Source organism: Scatophagus argus, chromosome 24 (genome assembly GCF_020382885.2).
Source record: "Scatophagus argus isolate fScaArg1 chromosome 24, fScaArg1.pri, whole genome shotgun sequence".
Lineage (NCBI taxonomy): Eukaryota > Metazoa > Chordata > Actinopteri > Scatophagidae > Scatophagus > Scatophagus argus.
In genome coordinates this window covers 2,296,412-2,322,809 of record NC_058516.1, presented here as the reverse complement: position 1 = coordinate 2,322,809, position 26,398 = coordinate 2,296,412, and the positions used below count along the sequence as shown (strand labels likewise).

Here is a 26,398-nt window from a genome sequence, read left to right as displayed (position 1 = left end):
AACGAATCGAGAGTGCCGGAAATCAGTCTGGGACCAGACTATTTTAGGCAGGGTGGTGCCCAAAGTGAGGTTCCGGGACGTTCCGGAGGACGGGTGGCGGGTGATGATTATCCCTGCGTCCCGAGTCAAGTAAGAGTTCAGGATTAACTGAAACACAGACTCAAATCATTACTGAACCCTGACCCTGTGGTTCGACAGACGGCCCTCCTGGTTTCCACAACGCGATGCGCAACGCCACCTTCTTCCGAACCGAACGTGTCCGGGTTTCCCCGACTGCGCCATGGCCGAACCGGATCAACCGCAGCGCTGCGTCCAGGTGAGCAGCGCACACACACACACACACACACTCTGCAGGCCTCGCTCCGCAGCGGGGACATCGACAGGCTGCGCAGGGGGTGGACCGACGTCTGTCTGCGTGTCCTAACGGCGCGGGGAGGCTCGGGAGTCGCCGTCCTGTCCGCAGAGACAGAGACGGAAGATGACACGCAGACACAACCGCGTCACCCTGACTTGCAATCGAGGCGCGCTCTCGGCAAGTTGCTGCGGCGCGCGCCCCCGCGCCCTGCATCAGCACCGGCGCTGCGCACGCGCACTCGCAAAGCCTGCATTCGCTCTGTGTGGATCCTCATGAACCTTCACTGACTGATGACTCCGGATGACACTGTACTCTTAACTCTCCTGCACTTCCCTGACAGCTGCACCGTCACTGCGCTACATTAGGTCTGCTTTGATGCTGACGTTACTTATAACAAGTACAGTGAAAGATACTCACAAATGACAAGGAGCACAGGACAGAGAAACAAACAATCAACAAGGAACAAATAACTAATGTTAATTCGCACTCATTGCCTTTTACCACAATAAACTGGGGATAACAAACAGGCAAAATGCTTGGCAAAACATTTTTATACACCGAATGTTCTATTCATCCAGTGGTTGGTTCGTTAAATAATTTCTGTTTGTGTGACTGTGCGTCACATTTCCCATCATCATCTCACCTTTGGCTTCTTCAAATTCCCAGGGAAGCGGAGCTTAACTTCCAGCGCACCGCATTTAAGGTGCGCTCTCCTGTTTGCCCACTAGAGGTCAGTGTGCAACAACAAACTTTAAAATGCCAAACTCCTAAACAGTGAAAAAGGAATCTAAGAACAGGGAGCATCGACACACGCTTCACAGCAGGTTATTCAAGTAAGAGTGACCATGTTTTTTTAATATCTTAAACATCTGTGCAACATTGTTCAAAATGTTACATCACTGCATGACCTGTAATGTTTCACAATATTTACAAAAAAATGCTGCGTACATCAAACCATTTAAAAAAAAGTCCAAACAATCTCAAAATAATGGACTCTGACAAACTATCCCTAGCCCACATTAATGCAAAAAAGAAAAAGAAACAAGAGCAATCAAGTGCACATCATACTTCACACATGTCTATTTTCTGTAAAGTATATATTAGTGAGAAAATATATACTTAATTACAAGTTAAAAAAAATAAAATACTGACAACAAAAAAAAAGGGTGGAGGAGAGAAATGAGATTCGTAAAAGCAGAAAACAAACTGGAAAAGAAAAAAGCGCACACACACACACACACACACACATCAGGCAAGAGGAGGGAAAAACAGACTGCACAGACCGTCTCAAACACAAAAATGCTTTGAACTTTGACCACAAATAACATGAAACTGATAGAACAGATCCATAACACATGGGTTCCCAACATGACACCGGGTTCCTGCATGTCATTGCACAAAAAAAGACAGGGAGGAGGCAGAATGAACTTTACCGAAAGAGCTCAGGTGTTCTCGTCACATTGTGAAAACGGCCGGAGGATTTTCCTCGCCACACATTACAGTAAAAACTCTGAGCAAAGTGTGCAGGCTGAAAAAACGGAGGACATTTTGAAAAGATTTTCAACAAGTTCTTTCACGCAGACGTTTCTGCCTGCGTTTTCACCCACTTCACTTGAAACCATTTGGAAACTCGCCTCAAACTACTTGCTCATGTTTACCTTTAAATACTGACTTTGTAAACTTGCTACCAATCAAAATGTCCTTGAATTTTTCCGCGCACACACACACACACGGGAAAAAAAAGGTACAAAAGAAACAAGTTTCATAATAAGTGAGATCCCATTAGAAAATACAGTACAACTTCAGTTTCAGATGTACACATGAACTTGAACATGAAATTTCTAGGCTGTAATTCATAGTTTGAGGCTCCTCTCTGCAGGATGCAGGGTACACACACACACACACACAGTGAAGTCCTGTTGTAATAGTAGTGCGGTCACGTCTCAGTGAGTGCAAAGTGAAAAGTGTATTACGGGGTGTTTCCTTGCTACAACTGCAGGAACGTTCACTCAGTTTGTGGCATCTTAGTGGAACTTCACTTGTGCAGGTTTAGCGTGTGCTAACAAATGAAAGTGAAAATCTGAGCCCGGCTGTAACAGTTGTGTGTATGTGTGCGCGTGAGAAGGTAAAGCTACAAATAAATTACTACTTCACTGCTGTTAGGTCAGGAGACAGGATGAGGACAGGCAGAGGACGACACACACTCCGGACGAAGCCGTCAAAGTCGTGCACAAAAACAACAACAATCAAGAGATGCAGTGTTTTCCAAGCTGTTGATCTTTGCCATCCATTGTTATATTGCACTTGATAACTCTGTAGTGATTTCAGGCTGTTTGCTTTGATCTGGAGGAGCAGCTGTATGTGTGTGTGTGTGTGTGTGTGTGTGTGTGTGTTTCACCTCTGTTCCCAACACTGTGCATCACCGTCGGCTCAAAGACGAACCGGCGAGTGATGACTTTCAAACCCTTGATAGCGAGTAGTGTTCAAACTGCATTCATTAGCAACACGTCTGCCTTCTCAGATGTGCATATTCATAAATAGTGTGGTCTCGTAGGCAGACAGGACATTGTTTTCCTTTATGACACAAAGTGTAACAAAAACAGGCGGAGCTGAAAGCCTCACTGTAAAAAAACAACAACAACAACAAAAACAAAATCAGGTATCTGTGATGCTCATTTCTTAAATAAAAAGGGAACATGACATCCGTACTGGAGTCTGAATACATGATCTATCTAAAAAAAAACATACATATACACATATAAGGCTTGAGTTCTCAACTCTTGGTAGTATTATTGCCATCTAGCATATTTGTAAAGCTTAAAATAAATATGGAGTACTGTACATAAATAATTTACACCGATAAGTAAAAAACAAAAACAAATAAACACAAGGCCCCTAAATGCTTCCACTCCTCCTGAAAACCGAGTTAGTGTTCCTCATGACAAACTACGCTCTGAGGTTGGCTACTCTACCTAAAGCTATAGATGTGGCAAAAATCAAAAACAAACACTACAGTCATGGAAAAACAAAAAAACAAGAACGGCTGTACAAACGAGCACGAGAACAAAATCACAACAACCGAACGACAGAACTGAAAAACGCAGCCTGGGATTCTTGGCTGGAGTTGAAGGAGAAATCCACCCAAAACGCAGCAAGTTTCACGTTGCATTCAGGGTCATTTGTGTTTGATAACCTGCCACATGTTAACATTTCAAAAGCATCAATTTGTTCTGAAGTTCAGTAATAATAAAAAGGAGGAATCCATCAGAGAGGAGGTGCTGACAACAGATTCAACACACAAAGGAGCAGGAAAAAGACCAGAAAAACACCAGGATTCAATGCAGCCGCCAGCCTCGACTTTCTGCCGCCGGGCTGAATGAACGTCGCGTGTTTACATGCGTGCACTCGTGTTTATTGAGCCGCCACGTGTGCACGCAGTCGACACTAACCACGCTGCCAGCTGTGATCACTTTCATTACCGATTAACCTGCTGAAGGCTCGACTGATCAATTGCTCAGGGATCCAATTCTTCACATTTTGTTTTACATATTAAATGTCCCGGATGGACTTTTCTGTCCATCCACTGATCGTTTCAGCTCCTTCACGTGTTCTTAAAGTCATACTCTGAAACAAAACCCCCAAAAAATCACCGAAAATCACTCCTGCAAACGACCCTGAACAGCAACGACAGCGGCAGAGGGTGGATTTTTCCTTCTACAAATGGCAGGTGACCAACTTCCCGTTGCCTGCCGATCACCTGCCACGCAGACTTTCCTACTCGCAATTTCTCCTGCCACTGGCGGAGCAGGTGAGGATCTGGCAACGTTGGTCGGGGCGGGTGGTTGCTCCCCACCCTGCTCTGCTCTGCTTCGTGGGGGGGAACACTGAACACTTTCTGCTGGTAAAGTTCATTCTGTTTTTTTCATCGTTTTGTTTTCCAAATACAAATGAACACTTGACTGGCGTGACTTTCGTAATGGAGAACTCACATACTCATGCCTGTTCCCTTACAAAAAAAAACAAACAAACAACAAAAAAATACAAACCAAACAAACAGCACGTCTTACAGTTCATCATATAAAAGCTTTAGGCTGTATTCTTATTTATCCTATGCATGCGGCCGTATGCAGCCGCACTTCTGAATAGAAACCAAGACATTGGTACACTTCTGCTTTGTTTTTGTACAATAAAAGATAAAATGTGCATTAGGTATGCTTGTACATGACATTGTACAATATTTACATACAATTCTTAATAGCATGAAATTTCAGGATTATCTATATACATATTGAAAATGTATCAGAAATATTTGGACTGTCTATTTTTCTTAAATATGTAAGGTAATGCTTGTAGCTTTTTTTGTTTGTTTTACTATCTTATTCTAGAAAAAAATAGTTAATTCAGTGAGCTGTAGACAAATTTGCAACCATTGCTGACGTTTTTCTCTATTGTTTCCACTTTTTTTTTTTTTTTGTCTCCTACAGTTAAAACTGTATTGGTGATTGGAATTTCCAGCACCTTCTCAGGTCAGTCATTAAGTCAAGTCGATATCATGGAACAATGATGTACCACTTGAAAAGTCCATGTGTAGCACCTGTTAGAGAGCTCAGATCGCATCAAGGCTGAACGGACGAAGTCTCCGAAGGCTCCGAGGACGTTCTTGGGCCGACACATTCAATGTTATCTGGATATCTTCCTCCTCTTAGGCTTGGGGAGCTTCAGCTGACGATCCCTCGACGGGATCTGGTGGCAGACAGACAGACAGACGGAAGAAGCTGCGGTCACGACTGACAGGTTGGCGCACTGAAAGCAACACTTTGTGAGCAGAAAATGATTTCTTCATCTCTCCTGGAGATCGAGAAAGGTGGAAATACTCACTGTGCCCGACATCTTATCCAGCTCGCTCATGGCCTCGTGGATAGCAGCTTCCAAGTGATTATTCAGTTTCCCCGGTCTGTTGAACAACACGTACATTTTACATTTTTTACCATGAAACCGATGCAGCAAGACAGGGATAATGCAGTTAATGGTTAGCTGCAGCCCTAGCATACACGACTGTTCAAAAGGTTTGACGTATATACCGGTACATACATTCAAACAATATCATTTAAACATCACAGGTATGATTAGCATTCGTTTGAAACGGTGCAGTGTTGCATGACAGAGGAGAACACTGCTGTCTAATACACTTTGATTTTCAGTTGGGGAATGCGTCTCTGCTTTGGCAGGCCACTCTGGTCAGACTGAGCAGGTGTAACCGATTTAACGTTGAGCCGATACTTCCAGTCTGAAGTTTGAAGAACAGCTTCAGGTCCGGCTCGTTACAGGCGTCGCTGTGCATGCTGGAGCAGGAATCTGTGGAATCAGCTGCACTGATTTTCATGCTGAGCTTCCTATTTTGTTTACTTTATTATATTTTGACAAAACTACTCCACTGAACAGGCTCTGGTCCTTCATGTGTAAAGTTTTTGCAAACCATTCACAAACAGGACTTAACAGTGACCTAAAAATATGAAAGACCATTCAAAAATATCCTCATATAGAGCACTCCTCTCAGCATTACAAACTTCTCAACAAGGACCGACTGATGCAAAATATTACCACGTATTTCCAGTGTTACATCTGCCAGTGTTCTCACTGTAAACTGACTTTGTGGAGCACCAGCTCCAGTGGGCAGATTTACTTACTTCAGGCCTCTTTTGGCGGCTCGGTCAAGTGCCTCTAAGTCGTGAGTTAGTGTTTTCAGTTTCTCTGGCTCTACCTGGATAGAAACAAGAGAAAACATATGAGCACATAAAGGACTGATGTATCTGTTGCGCTGTTCATCACTTAATCTGGTAATCATCAGTGGCGGGAGGTAAAGTAGTGCACGTGTTTGAAGCATTATGGAATCCATCTGCCCCTGTGGCCAGTGGACAAAAGGCTTGTTTTCCCTCTGACTTTTCAGTGCTGCAATCCATTTCAATTTGAAAAAAAATTGGCTACAGTCAAACACAACAGATTCTGTCAAAAATCCTTCTTACACTGGAAAATAACTTCTTGTTTTAATCCAAGACTATAAAACTTGAAATACAGCTTTACAGGCTGGTTGCTGGCTGTGAGCCTGCCGTCCCAGCCGCCGAATGCAGCCCTCACTCTGCAGTCCTATCAACTTGGCTGGTAAAATAATGACAGGTGGTCACAGACGGGTGTCTCACCTTGGCCTGCTCCCGCAGCTGCATAGCAGCGCTGTGCACTTGCTCGTCCCCGGCCAACTTGGCAGGCCAGGGTGGAAAGCCCTTCAGCTGGCCCCAGACCAGCTCTCCCATGTTGAAGGTCCTGGACCGGTAGTGAAGCAGCTCTGAGGAGGGCGAGTCCGGCTGCCGCAGGTCCTCCTCGCTGCTCAGGCTCTTTGTGTCCGAGGGGCTGGGCGCCATACCGTTGAAGTGGCCATTGTAGTGACTGTAGTCTTTGGCTGTGGCCAGTGGTCCCTCCAGGCTAGTGGAAGAGCTGGGCGACTGGTCGTCCCCTGTCAGCTCCTGCCGCGGGGGACCCAGGACTTCTCCATAACCCCGGGCGTTAAAGTGGGGAGTAGCGCCGTTGATGTGGGTGCAGCGCTCCACGGTTTGCTCCAGACGCTCCTTGTAGTTAACAGGCGTCCGGCTGCAGTTGTTGAAGCGATAGCCATCGTCGAGAAAGGCCTTATCGTTGGCCATGGCCAGGCTGTGGTCATTGGACCCCTCGGTGGGGCAGGGTGGGGCGGGGGCCAGGCTGGCGGGTCGCTCCATGCAGGGACTACTCCTCACTTGAGTAGAGCACTCCAGAAACTCCTCACCACCCCAGGCGCTGTTGTTGCTGTGAGTATCAAAACCTCCTCCGTGCTGCGTCTCCCCGTCCCATTGACCCCGCGGAGTCCCACGGCCGGGAGAACGGAAGTAGTCGTTGGCCTCGTGACTGTCCGGAGTGCTCTTCCCAGGATCCATGCTTTTCTGTCCCCGTCCCGGCCTCACCTGCCTCGGCCTGGCTTGCTGTGGTAACGCCTCCCCCTCCTGGTGCCCGTGCAGGACCGTGTTAACCACTTTCGGGAGGCTGACGGGCTCCCCTATAGAGGCAGTGAAGGCACTCATGGCGCTGAGCGCGGGCACCGGACTCGCCTGTGTAGTCCCGCTCACTGTGGTTGTGATGGTAACATGCATGCCCTTGCTGGCGGCGTCTACCACGGCTCTGTAGATGGCATCCACCGACTCTGGGCCTCCACCGGGGCCCCTGTCAGAGCCCGCTGGAAGCCCCTCGCCCTGGGGCTGTTGCCCCTCACCAAACTGTGGGTGTGACAACATCCCCTGCTGTGGACACAACAGCAAGGTCACAACATGACAACAAATGTTTTAATACAACGCTACAGAGCTCAAAATGTATCTCATCATCCCACCTGGTAGTTCTGGTAGAGGCAGGCCATGGAGCCAGCGTTGGTGTTGTTGCTGTCTGCGTAGGGTGAGTTATCAGAGAAGTGCTGCTGTCCCTGGTAGGCTGGGTGGGAGGTCACCCCCTGCTGCATGCCCTGGTGGACCTGCTGCTGGTACATCGGCCCTCCGCCGGCGTGAGGCTGCAGGCCGCCCATCCCACAGCCGAGGGATGAAGTGTTTCCTGCAAAAACCAGGGGGCCGTGCAACGTAAGTCAAATGGATGTCAATGCAGCGCGTTCAGGTGAGGGAGAGAGGGAGAGATGGGGAAGTTAAACCTGATCCCAAATAACAAACTACATCTAAAGTGGTCAGTGATCCTTTAGCCTAAAAATGTTGAGACTGCAGGAGGTAAGGCCTGTCAGAACGTCCACTGTGTGACACATTTTATTATTATTGTGGCCTATTAGGTATCTGTGCTCATATCACAACACCAACGATTTCAATTTGAATCACTTGGAACTGGGGGAAACAATTTGCACAAAAGTTTAGAACTGGATTTACATCCCCAAATGTGAATATTATGTAATAAGAACCTTTCATTTCCTCCAGTATCAGTAGTGCAATATTCTGCTTTTTACTGCCAGAAAATGACTGACAGAGCTGAACCATTGTTTCCCAACAGAGACTTACAATAACAGAAAAAGTTGCACTCCAAACTAGCAAACGGACCTGCTGTGAGATGTGTGGTGCACACAGACTTGCGAGCACAGCATTCAAGGACAGAACATGTACAACATATATCAAGGCCACAGATGTATCGGTGAATGAAGAGAAAGCCCAGCAGCGATATTATGCAGACAAAGCCGAGGCACATACAAAATCTGCGAGGCCTGACGCTGTTTTGTGAGTGTGCGTGTGGACGAGTGGCGACTGGAGCAGCTGGTGCGATGCTACGTAGCTGAAGGGCAGCTGTGTGTGCTCTCCATTTTTTTCTCTCTTTTCTTTCCACACCCCCACCCACCCTCCCTCCCCTCGCCTCTCTCTCTCTCTCTCTCTCTGCTCAAATGCTGAGAGCCACGACTCGGCCAAACCCCCTCCCCCGTCCTCCCCACATCCTCCGCCGCTGCTGCTGCTATGATATAGTGACGGCTGTTGCCGGGGGAGGTTGCCATGGGAACCAAGTGATGATTGGTGGTGCTGTCCACTGCCAGGAAGCTTGTTGGGGGAGTTGGGTGGGAGGATGAGGGGGGTTACGAGGGTCGGGTGGTGTGATTTTAGCCTGCTGGGGGATGGGGGGGGGGGTGCGGTCAGCTGGGTGGCAGGAGGTCTGTGTGTGTGTGTGTGTGTGTGTGTGTATGGGGTGTTTACAATGAACTTTGGGGTATTCTGAAGGGGAGGGGGTTCGCTAGCTGTCTTGAAACAGATGGTTAGAGGCTAACGCTAAAAGCCACCAACTAGGCCACTTTCAAACAGCTTTCAATGCTTCCTAACATGATATCCAAGTTAGCTTAAAGTAAGAGAAAACCAACAAAGCTAGTCAGAGGCAAAACATCTGCCATTTGGTGTCAGAATATTCTTTTATCTCAAGAGCCTGCAAGTGCTTATGTGCTTTTGCCACCAGACGCTTCTGGATGAGCGTCACCGGGTTCTTTTTATGTTATAAAAAGAAGAAACACTGACGAGTTTTGCACCACCAGAGGCACTGCGCAGCAACATTTTGAAGACAGAATTCCTTCATTGTTCAAATCACCTGTTCTGTGAGGATGTACATCCATGACGACATTTATTCCGGCTGCAGTGGGAGGTAAGCCAATAGCAGGTGCAGTAATGCACTTTAAGTGGAAGCAAAGCACCACTTAGAATAAAAAAGAAGACCACAAGACTAAAACGAAGCATGAAATGCATTTGACATGTTCGTGAGGCCTGTAAACACAAAAACTTGCTTACAACGCACACAAAGCAGCGTTGAAAAGAAATAAAAACATATTTAGCTCCTATAAAATGGACAATCTTCACAACCCTGTGATGACCAGAAGCAGATGGATGGTACTTCACTCAAAAGAAAATAAAACAATTATCTGATTATCAACTAGGAGCAGGATGCACATGGTCGCCTTCACTGTAACAAGGCCAATGCTGGGAGCACAGACAAGAACCACCACTAAAGGAAAACTCAACAAAATAGACAGCAAAAAAGTGGCTACATGACCCTGAAAAACAAAAACAGACATAATCAACAGGAGGAGGCAACAGGTTGGAGGGTTTAACTCCATATGGTGTTGAGTCAGACGTGCCTGCACGTTGGCTCAATTACAATGAGAAATCTAACTTTGCTGTGGTTACGAACAGCTTCAGACGTATTAAGCTTTCATTCGGCAAAATGAAGTCCAAACAAAGGCCACAGCTGGGATTAAACACACGCAGGCGACCAGTATGTCACTGCCTTATCGATGCATGTTTTTAGTTTTACGTTACAGACGTGGCATCAGAGCCAATCCTTAGGATGTAAGTAAGTGGACTGACGGTCTGTGCAGAGTAACAGGTCTTCTCTATGGCGGATCACGTCACATATGTTCACCTGGTCACTCTTACAGTACAGCTGTTCTCTCAATCTATCAGACATAATTATTCCACATTTATGTTAAGCACCGGCCCATTCAGTCAGTGAATGTGACGTTTGGGGCCAAATGCTTGTTTTATCCACTGTGCACGCAGACATAAAAACACTACCAAATGCTTTAGATATGCATCTGGAGTCACTATGAGGAAATCAAAATTGTAAATGTCAGAACTTCAACTGGCACCAACTGTTTTCCTGCCATCCCTCCAGGACTGGTGACAAAGCTCATAGCTGCCTCCTGACCTACAAGAGGATCACCTGAATTTCAATAACTTGATGTACACAAAAACGGGGCACCTGGTGATAAGAACAGGTGGCCCGCAGCACACCTTGGTGATATCTTCATTATAAACCGTATGAGGGCACACAGATGCACGATGAATACATAAACTCATAGTCCAGTCTCACAGCAGGCAAGAAAGGGAAAAAAAACAAGATCTAGGCCTTTTCAGTGCTTTCAAAACAAACACAAACACACGCGTGCGTGCACAAACACACACACACATCCAACACAGTCATTCACACGCACACAAATAAACAGAAGCGCACATACTGTAATGCACAAGTGGTCATACACATGCACACACAGTCATTCAAACACACACACACACACACACACAGGCCTAAACCCTCTTCAAAGGCTTCACTCTGGTCTCTATTCAGGGTCTATCGTTACTATAGCGACCAGCTAGCTGAGCGCTCTATCGGGGCTGCTTCCCTTAAAGCGTGATCCAGATCCCATTTCCATCTTCTTACACCATTGACTGATGCTAGCATACAAATAAAACAAAGAGAAACACTGGCTGACTGACAATTAGCCGAGCTTCCAAAGATGAGGGGGCCTGCTCATTAGCTCCGAGATACTGGAGGAGCCCAACTGTCTGGGCTCGGGGCCTATCACCTAAATCCTTTGGTTTTAGTTCACACATCTTCATCCCACCATTAGCTTATCACGAGGAAGGGAGGGGGAGACGCACTCACACCCGAGCAGGGTATCAACACCATCCTGCAGCCAGAGGGAGGTCAGTTTGGAGTTTGTGCCCTGTCTGTCACTTTGAAAGGTCACCAAATAATAATTGTTTTTAGGATTTTTATGGAAGGAAATAACGTAAAGCGACAGCTGAGCATTTAAACTCACCAGCCGACTAGACAAAACAAAGCTAAGCATTAATAGAAAAATCACTAGCCACCACGATAATTTTAACTGTCATACTCACATTATAAAAATAACTGCAATGGCAGAAATATGACACAATAATACATTTCATTAATGAATAACATCAGCACTCAATTGGGTTATTTATTAATTTTTTTCAAAGTAAAGAGGCCTGAAAAATCGAAATATTTAACAGCAGGCGTACACACTGACAACATGATTACTTTCTACTGAAATCAGTACTGTGCACCATGAAATGACTGCTGTACTTATTCTGTTTTCCTATTAATTTGGAGTCACTGAGAGGATGACTAAGTGAGAGCACTTTTCAGCTCTGTCTTCTTTCACTATATCACACGTTGTGATGTCTCACCTGTATCAGAGACGGTCTGTGCACAGCTTCCATCACCACCTCCGTGTGGCATCACCACCATGTTAGTCCGCCCCATACCGTGGAGGAGGTTCTGCTGTGAGGGATGAGGGGTGGGATGAGGGGTGGGATGGGACAGCGGTGGGGGGTTAGCGTTGGGGCGTCCCAGCGGCATTCCATCGGGACCCACCGGTCCACCTCCAGGTCCCATAGGCCCACAGTTACTCATGGAGGAGGCCTGCATTTGGGTCATCATGTCAGGAAACTGGCCTGCACGAGAGCCCAAATGGCCCCCAGAGGCGTCCATGTTCTGGCAGTGCTGCATGGCATCTCCTGGCCCCCGCAGCCTCTGCTGAGCTAGGAGATTCTGCTGAGGGCCACCGGGGACCATACCTGTGCTGTCGTTGTAGTGCAGCTGAGCAGCTCCTTGAGGGCCAGGCCCTGGGCCGGGGTTGAGACCTGGACGATGGCTGTTACCAGCCAGGTTGTGGGAGCTCTGGGAGCTCATGGACTGGAGAAGCTGGGCCATGGAGGTGTTTAGGGGAAGGTTTCCAAGACGGCCCACTTTTCGCAACTGCTCAGTGGCACTGGGCCCTGACATGTGGGGTCCTCCCATGCCTCGTTTGTTTAACATGTTGTAGACCATGTTGTTACTGCTGTCGTGGCTTACAGCAGCGCTGCCTGATGACTGCCTCCGTTTGCGCATGGGGTCCCTCTGCTGGGCCATGAGCTTGTCTCTAAGAGCTGCCCGACCGCTCTGGACCTCAGACGTGCTGAGCAGCATGGTGGAGTTTGGCGGGAGCATTGGGTTTAAAGTGCTGTGTCCTTCCATGCCTCGAGGGCCACTCATAGAGCCAGGTTGCCCACCACCACCTCCATTACCTCCTGCACCTGCCCCCATGCCTGCCATACCGACACCACCACCAGTCATGCCAGCAGTGCTGTGGCCAGCAGCGCTGAGTTTGTTTTGATTTGCTAGCTGTGCTTTGGCTGCAGCTGACAAGAGACTGCTGGCAGGGAAGGAAGCGGCATTCTGTTGGTTGAGGATCTGATTGAGGGGCATCCCCAGGAGTCCTGGGTGGCCCTTCTGGGAAGCGCTGGGGGTTGCCAGAGAGGAGGAGGAGGAAGAAGAAGTGGGTGAATACATGGGATTGCTGTGCTGCTGGGCTGCAACTGAATTTCCCATCCCGGGCAGCAGCTGGGAGTCTTTGTACTGGTGGAGTGGGTCAGTTTTGTTGGTGGAGGGGCTGGAGGGCATTGCTGGCTTGGGAGATCCCATTGCCGACCTGGGGGAACGAGGAGGGACCTTCATGGTGCCACAAGGGGCCTGGTGGCCCGAGGGCACCGCAAAATTCCCATGGTCAGAGGAGGTGGAGGAGGAGCGTGAGCGATGAGGGGAGGCTTCCATTCTCCCAAGGGCAGGCCCGGCCATGTGGACAGGGGAAGTGACAGGGGAGGGGGACATGGAGGAAGCTGGACCACCCTGTTGAGTCCTTTGAACATGGCCGCCATGCCCAACAGGCCCAGGCTTCACCGTTGGTAAAGGTAAGTTGCTTGGCAAGGGAACGATGGCGGGAGGGGGTATGTTTACATTCATCATTGGTACCTGAGAGTGGATGTTAGGCTGGAAGTTGGAGGGGTTTGGGGCGTTGGTGGGGGGCTGGCTGACTGGCTTGTTAGGGATGGGGTCCAGGATGCCTAAGGGGTCTTTTTCAGAGGTTAACTGCCTTTTCTGAAGAGCACAAGATGGTGGTATGGATGGAGGAGGTGGTACGGGATGCACAGGGGGCTGTGTTTTATGGTGAAACGATGCACGGGGCATATCCATACCAGGGGGAAAGTTCCCCCGGGGTACGTTCATGTTCATGACAGGGCTTTTGGCAGTGGCCGTCGGAGAAAGGGGCGTGCTAGTCCTCCCTGTCATGGCGCAGGATGGCTGGCCCACAGGGGAGCCATGGAGCATTACATTGGGTGGGGAAAGGGGTGTCCTAGTGTTGCCATGGAGGGAGGCTGAACCAGGACTGCCCGATCCTGGAAACCCACAAGGATTGGTCCTTGGAAAGCCCTCAGGGCTGCCCAGAGTGTCTGTACTGGGAGACTGTGAGCCATCTCCATACAGCTTAGCACTGGAGGGAGGTGGGCTCAGCATGCCTCCATAACCAACCCGGTAAGGGGATTTGGGGCCCGGATCCCCACTGCCCAGCCTCTGCGGCCTGGGGTAGCCAGAGTACAGCTCTGGCTGCTGGGCTCCACCCATCTCCTGGGGTGGATACAGCCTCTGCTGCTGCTGCTGTCCAGCTGCCATCATCATCTTGAAAGGATTCTTGCAGTCCGGGCCAACAGCGTTGGGCAGGCCGTCATGGGGTTTAGTCCTTATTGCTCGTTGAGTAGTGGAATGAGCGGTGACCACAGATGATGTACCTTGAGGCAAAACAAAACACATTTGGGTTAAGTCAATACTAACAACTCAGACAAAATTTTAGGCAAGGCAGGAAAGTCACTGTTCTGTGCAGGCCATCCTGACAGACAAACCATAAAAAAGACAAAACACAACTTATCACCTGCGAAATGACTGCGCATGATGCCCATTTGAATTTTCAAATTACAGTTCAAAACCAGCTGGTTAATGTGGACCAAATAAAAAGTGTTTCTTTCAGCGGGTTAGCGCAGATAGGAAAACCAGCGGCCGGCTCACCTCTGCACATGGCTATCAACTGTTACATTTATTGTCGAGTTCAACTGAGATAAAACAGTCCAGTCTGCGTTGTACTCGTACCTCCGCCTGGACTGGTCAGCGTCAGAGGTGGGTGCGTTTCCATGCTCTTGTGCAGTGTGGCCACAGCCAGAAGCTTCCTCTTGTGAATGCAGAGTTTGGTGACGTCCTCATCTGCTTTCACATCCTCCGCCGTCCTCTGCTTGACAGCTGCCCCTGGGTCGAAGTTGAACACCTGAAGAAAAACGTAAGCGGTAAGAACAGATTAAAAACCAGAAATCACAGTTACATCATCATGTTTGTTTTTATAATATTGGACGATGCTCAAGTTAGAATGATGGATGTATCGTGTACTGACGGGAAACCATTTAATACGAGCTGCTCGATGGTGACGGAAGGAGGGGCAAGAGGAAAGAAAGATGAGGCAAAGTAAAATGACTTGAGTGCAACTTTGTTCTCAAATCCGTGACAAATCTCCTTAATTCACAACTTAAAAAAAAAAACGGCAAATAATCAGACATTAGTTTGCACATCAGAAAATGCACAACACAAATAAGAAGCAATATTACAGTGTCAAACCATCAAATGTTTGAAGACAAGACAACTGGAAAAATGGCACAAGGCATGTGCAAAAATGAAGGGAGAAGAACATTTGGGTGTTGGGGAGGTTTCCATCTTCTCAATCATAAGATAAACAATAGAGCAGAGACGAGACGATATCGGCCTGACAATGGCCCGATCCGACAGACATGGCGTGTTGGGGGACAAATTTAGCTTCCAGAAGAATAATCGGTCGGATTAGCCCCATGTAATGTGATACAGCGGACGCCTTACACAACACCCCGACATTTGTAGTTTGGTCCTTCACAGGGCTCAGCGGAAGTGGTCAGAATTCATTTCATACATGCTGAGCATACTGAATGGGAGCAGAGAAGTGCATTATGCCGCAGGAGTGGTTTTCAGAGCTTTCTCTGGACATTTTCATACCATTTCCCGCTGTGAAACCGGTCACAATTGGAATTCATTGTAACTGACATTAATCCAAGCTGACCACGGCCACCTTACGCCGTGAAGGACAAAACTGAAAACTTTCTTACAGCCACCTTTCAAGCTGACAAGGGATGACTTTTTGATACTCAAAAGACCATCTCAACAAAAACAAAAGCATCACTTAAACAATAGCCTGTCAGAAGTTGTTTTCACCTTGGTTTGACTGGAGTGACAACATTTCCTCCTCACAGCCGAGTTTACTTCCTCCTCATTCCTCCTTCTATCCCCTTCCCTCATTCCAAGCTGCAGTAACGAATGTCAAACAAGTAATGTGTCCTATCTTGAGGCCAGGACACGTCAAGAGCTGATTGTCTGCTCTGAATTAAAATATCATGTCGTCTGAAGAGGCATTTAGCAAACACTCATTCTCAGTGACTTGCAGTGAGTGCAAATCTATAATAAATGGAAAGGATCTGCACCAGACGCCAGTCAATTTTTTCAAGCATTTACCAAATAGAACAAAATTTAAATGGTATTTAAATCTTGCAAAAAATAAATAAATAAATAACTACAAAAACAAATCTGTTTTCCCTGTTTGTCTTCGCTTTGTACTTAGATGGATCAACATGTCATTGATGGAAATTCAAATCAGACAACCCTGCACCACGCAGCACGCAACGTCTTCGCTGACTTTTACTTCTGCACGAGTAACTATGAGGAAATGTACTCCATAAATATTCAAGCATTAAACTTAATTTCAAACTGCGTCTCCAAACAGCAGGGATGGGATCGGACACGGGTCCACAAACTAAACCAAAAACCCGTTTGACATCATCTGCTACTGCACGCTTGATATAACATGTGGATTGCACATCTTCCTTTTCTTGATTTTTTTTATCTCACAGCTGATGAATACAGCTCCACCTGCCAATGCAAGAGTCGACCAAGGGTTTTTAATCCCTTCTTTAGCCATAATTTTTTGGCCAAGAGCATTTTCAGCTCATCTGCAGATTGAGGCTTCTGTCTTCTGGAGCGCAGCGAAGAGGCAGCTGTACAATATCTGCATTTTACATGAATGAGGGCAGAAAAAATTACCTTGTGGAGGATGAGCGGGCACTCCAGACCACATTTGCAGGTTCCATCTGTCAGCAGGTAGGTCTTCACCTGCTCCAAGCTGGACAGCAACGAGCCACTGGGACTACGCAGAGAAAACAACAACGTTAAGAGGAGAGGCTTCAGCTCCAAAGCATACGATGATAATTTATGTTACAGCACTTACGGCTTTTTGCATATGATTCGATACTTTTGGGCTGAAGCACCTGAAAACCGACAATATTTTGCATTTAACCCAACATTTTTATGTGGAGATATCACAAAGGTTTAGTCTCCCCCCCCCCCAACACACACACATAAATTTATTCCTGACTCAGAAGAAGAAAAGAAACCAGTGCATCCTGAAGGGCCCCACTGACAGACACACAGGTGATTTGTTTTAGGTGGGCTAGCAGCTTCTTGAGGCAGCTTTTGCTGCAGGTTTTACAGGTTTGCAACCATGTAATCATTAGTAAAATCCTCCCACTCCAGAGTGATGAACCTCAGTGAGATCCTTCCATCCATATGAATTAAAAACAATAACTGAAAAAGAGCCGATGAAGATGGAGGAGCATCTATTCGTGACTGGACAGATGTATCACTCTGACGCAAGCACTCGGAAATATTAGTGCCTGGACATAATACATACATACATACACAGCAGGAAAATCATTCCTAATTGCTATTGTAATTCTTCTTTCTGTTTATTTTTGCATTATTGTGGGAGAAAACAATAATATGCCATTTATGCCATTGTGGTGTTTCCACATAACAGACAAATATTTGTGGCTTCTTTTTTTCTTTCTTTTTTTTTCACCCAAAGCCTGACTGCAAAACCAGGAATATTCAAAGACTAAAACTAAGCTTTAGGAATCACAGACGCAGAAATAAAGTTTTAAACAATGAGGAATGAGTGGGAGCTTTACGCCCAAAAAGCTGTAGAAAGTCTGAGAAACAGCTCCCGCGAAAACTTGTCAAACTTATCACCAACGAAAGAAGAAGAGTACGTAACATCTGGTCGATCGTGTCGGACACACACGCCGTTAAGTTAGACCAGACAACCAGTGGCTGAATCAATAGTCTAAGCTGCAGAGAAAATATCTCCTGTGAGGATCTACAGTCGCACACCCTTGAAGCAAATGCACAGCTTCAATGTTCAAGAACATGAACAACAAGAACATGTGCAAATACAAGAGTGTGGCGACAGTATCAGGCCACGGTCACAGAAGTAGACAGGATTCTTTCCAACACCCAAAATAAACCTGACAGCTAACTGCTTTAGTTCATTGTGGCTGGTAAATACACGTGCTGGTGTTCATATGCCAGGAAAGACACCAACTTCCAGTCTTCATGACACTGTCACAGATCCGACTCATTAGCCAAAGGCCCCAAGTGGATTTTATAAACCAGTGACTGAAAGAAATGGTTTCCTAAAGGAGGCCGATGGGCTTCAAAATCTATCAGAATTTGGTATTCATTTCCTGGCCAAGTGAACACGTGGGCTGAAGTTTATCTGTTTCAGGGGACTGTTTTTTATTTGTTTGTTTTTTTTTTACAGACAGGAGATGCCAAATAATGAATGAGACTGCACAGAAGGCAACGTCATCAAAAAACCGTCAACACAAAGACCTGCTGCAGAGCAAATCAATGACAGAAGCTCCAGTCATGTGTGCACAGTAAACAAACCTGTTGAGCAGTCTTTGATTATTGACAGATTTGTTTACCATCAAGGCTTGAACTAATGATTATTTTCAATATCGATTCATCTGTCAAACAATTTCTAAAGCGATTTGATGAAAATGGTGAAAAATTGTTTTTCTTCCCAAACCCCACGATAACACTCTCACGTCTTCTTTTATCCACAAATCAGACATTCAGTTTACTGTCACAGAGGACTAAAGAAACCAGATCATAATTACATTTAAGAAGCTGAAATCAGAAAATATGGACATTTTTTCTGACTAATCTGACTAAACAACTAATCAAATATCAAGAGTTGGCCATAAATTTTACAGATGACAACTGATCGATTACGCGGCTGATTGCTGCAGCTGTATTTATCTTTGACCGATTATTCAATCACAGAGAACAGACTTGTTCACTCTGGAACCCGTTTCACAAATTCTACAATCCAGATGATTCAGTTACCTTATGTATACGACCCCACCGCCGTGCTCCGCCTTGCGCTGCCAGCCGATGGGGACCTGGACAGGGACGGCCTGCCTCTCATCTCCCGCCTCACAGTCCTTTCCGCCATTCATTGCTCCACGGGTTTTACGCTCGACACCTCAGAGGTATATTTATCATACATCAACCAGTGTCTTCGCGATGCACGTCATGTTCGTCTTCCAAAGCCGTGGTGGAGGAGGTGGTGGGAGGGTTGCGGTGACGGGTAGAGCTGCAGGGTTATGCTTGAACGTGGGACTCTGCTCTCGGGTGGAGCTGATGGGGCGGTGGGCGGGTGGTCGGGTAGGGTGAGGCGAGCTCACAGCAGACCCTACCCTTTCAGCTGCTTCATGGCTACGGTGCTGAATGCTGCGTGGACTTCCATTACTGCATCTTGTCGCTCGGAGCCATCTGACTCGAGAAGATGCTGGCTGAAAAAGTTGAGTCAGGAGTCGGCGTGAGGCTGTGCGTGCAGGGGAAAGTCTATCGTGATTTATCTTTTACCGCCCAGGACAGTCTCCCTCAGTCAGACAAGTCGAGTGTGTTCAACATATTGGTTCCCAAACACAGTTGGGTAGTGGTATTCCCATGGTTCCTGTGTGGACAGAACAGAGGGGGAACACACATGAATTAATGGCAGATGAGATGTATTTTCTTTGGGATGAAAGGCAGTTGAAAAAGTTTATTTCCATGTTTTACTTCAATAAAATGAGATACCAGTCTAGTAAAACCAAGTCAGAAAAACGGAGCATCCAAAAATTCAATCCCTTCATTATTTACAGTATTGATACTGCTCAGTCTCTAACTGACACATTCTGACAATTACATTGACACAGTCTGAATCAAGCTAATGATTAGCTGCCTGTCACTCGACTCTACACAAAGAGAAGCAGTGAGCAATTATTTATATGATGAAAAGTCTAATTCTCTTCAAAATCGGCAATTTTGTTGTAGGATACCATTTTTCAGGCCAGTTCAAATTGAGTCCAAACTCACGACCACAACAGCCATGAGCTTCTACTGTTTGGAGTGCGATGGGGTTCTTTCTGGCATATGCAACACCAATCAATTAAACTAATTAAACAATTAAACACACACACTGTCACTGCGCAACATTAAAAATATTAAAAATATTTCAGGTTGAAAATAAAACATGTCATAACCAATTCAGATAACACAATTGTGTCACAAATAATGAATCGTCAAAATATGAAACAACGAGAAATCATATTAGCGGTTTTTCCTCCCGAATTTCTGACACTGGTACAAGCCCATCAAAGCTACTAAATGGCACTGAATTCAGTATGTGTGTGATGGAGCTCCATGCAAAGCCTCCTCTCAGCCGCCGGTGCTGCTGACTCATAACTGCCCTGTGAGCTGCTGAGACCAAACCCAGTGACACTACCACAGAGGCGGGGAGGTAAGGAGGGTAGCGTTACCCGTGGCACAGTAAAAGAAAAAATGAAAAAGAGGGAGCAGATAAACGTATGCTGTTTATCTGGAAATACGCAGCAGCAACGGTCGCACCTCATCATCTCAGGAGAGGCGCGTAACGTCCTATAAGAGAAACCACCGCATCGTTAAAATCTCATTTCCCACAACTCCGTGTTTGGAAAATGCAGGGGTAACAGAGAAATTATAATTTCTATTGTTGTGCTCACATTAGAGGAAAAAATTAATTATTTCCCCACAAGAGCTTAGTGCAGCGTCTGAGGATGTCTCGGGCTCTGATGAGTGTTGTTTCACCTCCATTTTTAAGGTTTCCATCTGGCATTTTGTCTATTTCTTTGCTCAAATTACAGATATGAAGGATACAGAGAGAGGGGAGTAATGTGCAGCAAAAATCCTGGACCTTTTGATTAAAAATCACATTGGTGCCTTCGTCAAACGTTGTCGTCTTAACCTTTGCAAAGCAACACTCGCTACATCTGCCACCTTACTAATGTGAAGGCATAAATTTAAATTTCAACTCTTACCATTTCACTGCACATCTCGCCTGGCTTCCCAAGAACTACAACATCCAAATTACGTTTGGCACCTGCTTGTCTGTAACCTTTTACTGTAGGCTGATTGTTTTCAAGATTGCATTTTTGCATTCATTTTTCATAAAATGAAAAGTGGTCAAAGAGAGGTGGTCAAACACAGGACATTGAGGGTACATAAAAACCAACAAAAAATACACAGCATGAACTCAATTATTACTGCATCTGAAGGTGGATGTTCTTTTAAATGCGGAAGGTGGACCAGCAGAAATGGAAGTTTTACTTGTACATCAGTGGGTTGTAGCTCTGGAGCCCATGCACAGAGCTGCTGTACTGAGGCTGGAGTGAAAGTATTGCTCCTCAAAAACACAGATACATGTCGGGTCTACAGGTACAACACACGGGGAACACAAGAACGGTTGCTCAGCCTTCACAAAAAACAACAGAACATCATGTGTGAGTAACATTATATGACGAGATGACATAACATTGATTAGAGGAGATACAATCAAGGATGACTGGGAGAGGATTGTTGCAAAGTAAATTGACTGTGGCCAAAGGTGGCCAAAAGTCGTCTCTCCTGCAGTAGAATTACCATATTATTATGCTTACTCTTATTATGACAGTCCACTTGCAAATGCAGACAAACAATGCTATATTCATTGGGCAAAGTAAGCTAACTACGTTGGCATTGCGTGTGCATAATTAAAGTGTCATTTTATCCACTCGTCATATCGACACAAATGCCAATATTTTATTTTAGAGCACTTGTTAGTCAATTATGATGATATGCTGACATGATCCTGCATCCCTACATACAATAATTTCAAGACACTCAGCAGTCACTGTTAGAAGGTAAAAGTGAAATGCAGTCCGTTATTGTGCAGCAGCTTAATTCAGTTTCAGTCCTTCTGGAGCTTTTTGGAGACAAAGACCTAAAACATCTCCAAGAGTCTAGAGTCTGGTCATTTCTCTGCTTACAGACTTCATCTCCACCTTCCAGCACTTGTATTTTGAGTGTAATTTCTTAGTCAAAAAAAGAGAGAAAACTCAAAATAAGATCATTTTTACTTTGAGGGGGATTTTTTCCAATTTTTTTTTTTTTTTTTTACAGATACTGTGAACATATTGTTGTAACAAATTCTTTTGGCCAAAATCAGGATGTTGTGAAAATCTGATATTATGACAGCTCTGTTCCCGCCATGTCTTCAGCATGAGCAGTCTGCTATCACAAATGATGTTGGGCTGCGATTTTACTGCCAAATGGTGTGTCATATATTTTGTTTTGGGACGTCTGAAAAGGTAAAAGCTGAACTGTGAAATGAGTCTAAATTATTTACATTTTGCTTTTCAATACAAAAACTGGAAACATATTTTGCATGGGGAGAGAAACAAGTATTGGGATAAAATGCCATGCGAGAGATGGGAATTCTGCATAGTTTGGACTCAATCCAGCTGCAAACTCAAAACGAGCAGTACAGAACAAGAAGAGGACTCTGGGGAAAAAATTTGAATGCAGAAAAAGACATAAATAAAGGAGAAGTACAGCAATGCAGACTGAGAAAGAAAGAAAAAAATGTTTTAGATAAGAAATCGCATCAAAATGACAAGTGGAACCACAGCCAAAGGTTGAGTAACTGAATTTGCAGTCCATTAAGGATGGCAGCTTATGTAAATGAAAATGTTCTCTCTCGGTCGCCAAATTTTAAAGAATATGATCAGACAGAGTAGCTTGCTTGCATTTTATTACATGGTCAAGACGTCATTTTGCTTCTCTCATCCTCAAGCGGTCCATATCATTGTGCGGTAAAATGAATACATCCTAAAAGCTCTTTATTTATCCGAGCGATCATGGGAACTGTCTGGAATTTACTTTGCCCGTCATAAAGGTTAATCCCACAATCATTCCTAATTGACTTGACTCATCCTGACCAGAACAAGTAAACAAACTTTTTATCTACGAGTTGGTGCAGCAGCTGGTAAAATTAACCCGCAATTCACAATTCAGATCAGATCCTTAAATGATGACTGTAGAAGAACTAAAAGAAATTTCCAGTATTTGGATCATAGTGAATTTTCAGCTACACCGACAACCACAAACCCCTATTTTTTTGTGAAAGCCCAATGAATAAAGCAAATTAGAAGGGAGAATTGCCTTTTTAAGACCTTTAAAAACACAATGTCAGCACAGTACCTTAAACTTGTTGACCCTGGACATGCCTCGCAGCAGTCCTGTCTCAATGTGGTTTAAGGTTAATTTGGTTAATTGGTTACACAGTAAACACACAATAAGTTACATGCAGATAAAGCCTGTGTTCAGATCCAGCTGACAGTCAGGAATGATCTCAGGTGCATTCAAGGGACCATTCACGATCAGATCTTTGCTCGCATTTGATTCTCATCTGCTGCACTGCTGAGCAAATTACAAATTTGTGTCTGGGCACACAGGTATATTAGGGGATTGTGGTGCTATTATTTGGGAGATTTATCAAGCATCATGTACGATATATAGCTGACTAGGCGGTCCGGGAAACATTCATGATCATATGCAGTCCAATAAAGCACGAGTGGAGAATAGGTAGCAGTGTTACCTGCACAAAGCACATATTGTTTGTGGTGTATAATCCCGGGCACGAAAACGTATAGGACAGAAACTGTGCAATACCAAAATGTATGGCAGTCTGTCCTGATTTCCTCACGCTGAACCACAAGATATCCACCACTGCTCTTTTAGCAACTGAATAGATTAAGTCCACTAATTCTCAACCTAGCATTTAAATCTTGCTGTAACCCCATGGAGCCGGCTAAGGCTAGCTTTACGGGTAAATTAACCATATTGACCTGCAGCAGCCTTCAAAGTTGACAGCCACACAAGCTGGCTACATCGCTAGCTACATGACAAGACTTTTTCCCTAAAACTGGAGTACATGACAGCCGCTTGTGTACATTACCAGAGCAACCACAGGTACCCTGAACGTTTGATAATAGCCAATTAGCTTGGTGAACATTAGCCAGACTGCCCATTAACTGTGCCAAGTGTTGCTTTAATAACGTTTTAGCGACAACTGTGTGGCGTTAAGGGTTATTTAGTTCATCACAGGGCGAGACGTGCCCCTGAAACTCCATCGTCTGTGGGCCTCCGCGTTAAAAAGTGACCGTGTCAACAAGCGGAATCAGTCTTGTCTGACTGTGCTTTTTGATGCATTGGACATAGCATCCGAACTAGCTGGGGGGTTAGCATGCCAAGCGTCAGCTGTCTAGCTACCGTTAGATAGCTAGCCAGCTAGCTTGTTGTAACGAAAATGAATTAGAGGGCGAGCTCGGCTACGCTAATAACATTTTGGCATTTAATTAGCGAACCGTAACCGGGGTCGCGCACGCTGAGGACCAACAGGCCAGATTCCGACTTCAAATTGTCGAAGTAAAAAGCAGCTAGGCCGCGTTAGGTTTCGAGCCAAGGGGCCAGGCAAGGCCAGGGCCAGGCCGAGTTAGCACGGGTTAGCTTAGCATGCTAGCTAACAGCCGTGCAGACCCGTTGCGTTTGCAGAGAGAGAGCGAAGAAGAAGAGGGGGACGCTTTTCAGGCACTAACGTTTCTGTCTGCGTCAAATCAAACCGTAAACAGTCCGTTCTTACCCGGGCATCCCAGCGAATGCATACCGGTACTGAAACAGTGGAAAGGGCGAGCAACAATGCGTTTCTGACCTTTAGAAAAATAAGAATAAGAAGCCTACCCATTAGTTCTCTGCCTCTGCTGGTTCTCCTACACTGGGATATTGGAAATGATGGAGAGCCTTACGGCGCATGCGCGGTTGGAGAAGCCAGCAGATGGGAGAGGTGATGCACGTTACCTCCAGTCGCTCAGATACATCAGCTCCGCATGGCAAAAGTTAAGAATACAATCAGTTAAAGAAAGAAGAACAACTAAACGAGTGGGTGGGGTTCCCACAGTGGGGTGTGGGAATCTTCAGGAGCTCCTTGGGGAGTTTCAGCAGTCCAAAATGAGAAACAGATAATGTGTCTGTCATTTGGCTTATTTGACTTATAAGTCCTGTGACAGAATATAAGATTAATGAGCTGCCTGATTATCGGATTGTACTCTTTTTATAATTTACATATATATATATATATATATATACATACAATTTTCGATTGCTGACAACAGTATCGATAATATCTACTCTGAAGCTGCTAATAAACATACAGAAAATCAGATATTATGTCCACACATAAATATTGTTTGTCGCAGGGTGAAAAAGCCTGAGAAGCAGCATCCAAACTGAAGGCATTTCAAATGAATACGGATATTACATTCCTGTTAAAGCTGAAGTAATTATGGGTAGACCATAGACTATTTTGGTGTAATGTTTGCTGATTTCACAACATCTATGCTTTGAGTAAATCTAAACCATATCCAACCACAAACTCTTTGCCACTGTCCTTTTTGTAAAAACTCAGTAATCGGTCGGTTTTAGTGTTGAATTGAGGATATTTTGTTGAATGGACGAGGGCCATGCAAACCAGAAGTAAAACAGGCAGTTTCTTTTCAGACTTAAATTATTTTTTTTCCCTGAGGTCTGTTTACTATCCAGACAGTGGTGGGTTCTTTATAATATGACAGTTTTTCTAAAATTTAAATTTTAGAAAAAATGATCACAATATATAAGCTATTTAGATGAATGGAAGCCAATCACTGCATGCAATCAACAACAAAGAAAAACATTTCAAAATGAGAAAGCAGCTATTCTTTGGAAAATGAATGTGCTCTGCAGTTCTGCAAAACCACACAATACAAGATGAAAACCTCACTATGAAATACAGTGAAGACTTTAGGTGATAATGTAATGTTAAAAGTTCGTATTCATTGTCAGAAAATCAGCCCCGTGTTACACTGTAAAATAAAAGTCACTATTAAGACTCCCATTAACAGTAATCAAGTTATTTTGCTAACAGCTTGGAGGTGTTGTGCCATGTTAATGAGGCGGTCGCGTTAATGAGATTGTCACATCATCAGGCCGCAAGTTGTTGTTAAGTTAATCATGAATTTCATTATTTACAAGGTTCAGCATTAAAACTTTGAGCACTGGCTGTATCACCTCAAGTCTTTTCATCAGCCTTTATGAAACAGCACTTAAATATCCAAATTTATGAACAGACTAGGAAACTACAGTTCTAAACAGGAATACAAGAGATTAAATAAGACAGAAATATAAAATATGCTCTAGCCAGACTGGTGAGCTGAGCCACTGAGCGAGGCATTGTTTTATTGTGGAGAGTTAAGTTCCCAGCTCAGGGTGAAAATGTTTGGATTTTGTCTGAAGGTCAAACCAAAGGAGACGTTAGATGAATTCAGTGTGTGGCTGCTGCAAAAGGGCCGCTTCATGTATTTTTAAGGGCAAACACAGAGCTGAATGCGAGGCCAGAGAGTTGTATTTTAGAACAACGCGACAGGCTACTTGTGAGCGGGAACGAGAAGGTGATTTGTGAGACATCTGCTGGTTTATCGATGCTTTCTTCAGAAGCCAACCAAAGGCCACGCGAAGCATTTAAGTATCTCCAGAGCTTCATCCTCA

General features: G+C 45.3%; 1 protein-coding gene across 2 annotated transcripts; it reads right to left on the bottom strand.

Moving 5' to 3' along the window:
• Positions 1 to 1,183: 1,183 nt before the first annotated feature.
• Positions 1,184 to 24,798, bottom strand: LOC124055298 (methyl-CpG-binding domain protein 5-like). 2 transcript variants are annotated; one of them, XM_046381969.1, is made up of 10 exons: positions 24,560 to 24,798; positions 18,827 to 19,439; positions 16,682 to 16,784; positions 14,660 to 14,831; positions 11,887 to 14,304; positions 7,764 to 7,978; positions 6,553 to 7,677; positions 6,043 to 6,116; positions 5,234 to 5,309; positions 1,184 to 5,098 (listed from the first exon to the last, which is right to left on the bottom strand). In XM_046381969.1, exons 2-10 carry the CDS (start codon positions 18,937 to 18,939, stop codon positions 5,036 to 5,038), a joined length of 4,359 nt encoding a protein of 1,452 aa, XP_046237925.1. In that variant the 5' UTR covers positions 18,940 to 19,439; positions 24,560 to 24,798; the 3' UTR covers positions 1,184 to 5,035. The 2 variants fall into 2 exon arrangements, with proteins under 2 accessions (XP_046237925.1, XP_046237926.1); XM_046381970.1 differs by lacking the exon at positions 24,560 to 24,798 and adding an exon at positions 24,462 to 24,548.
• Positions 24,799 to 26,398: the final 1,600 nt, after the last annotated feature.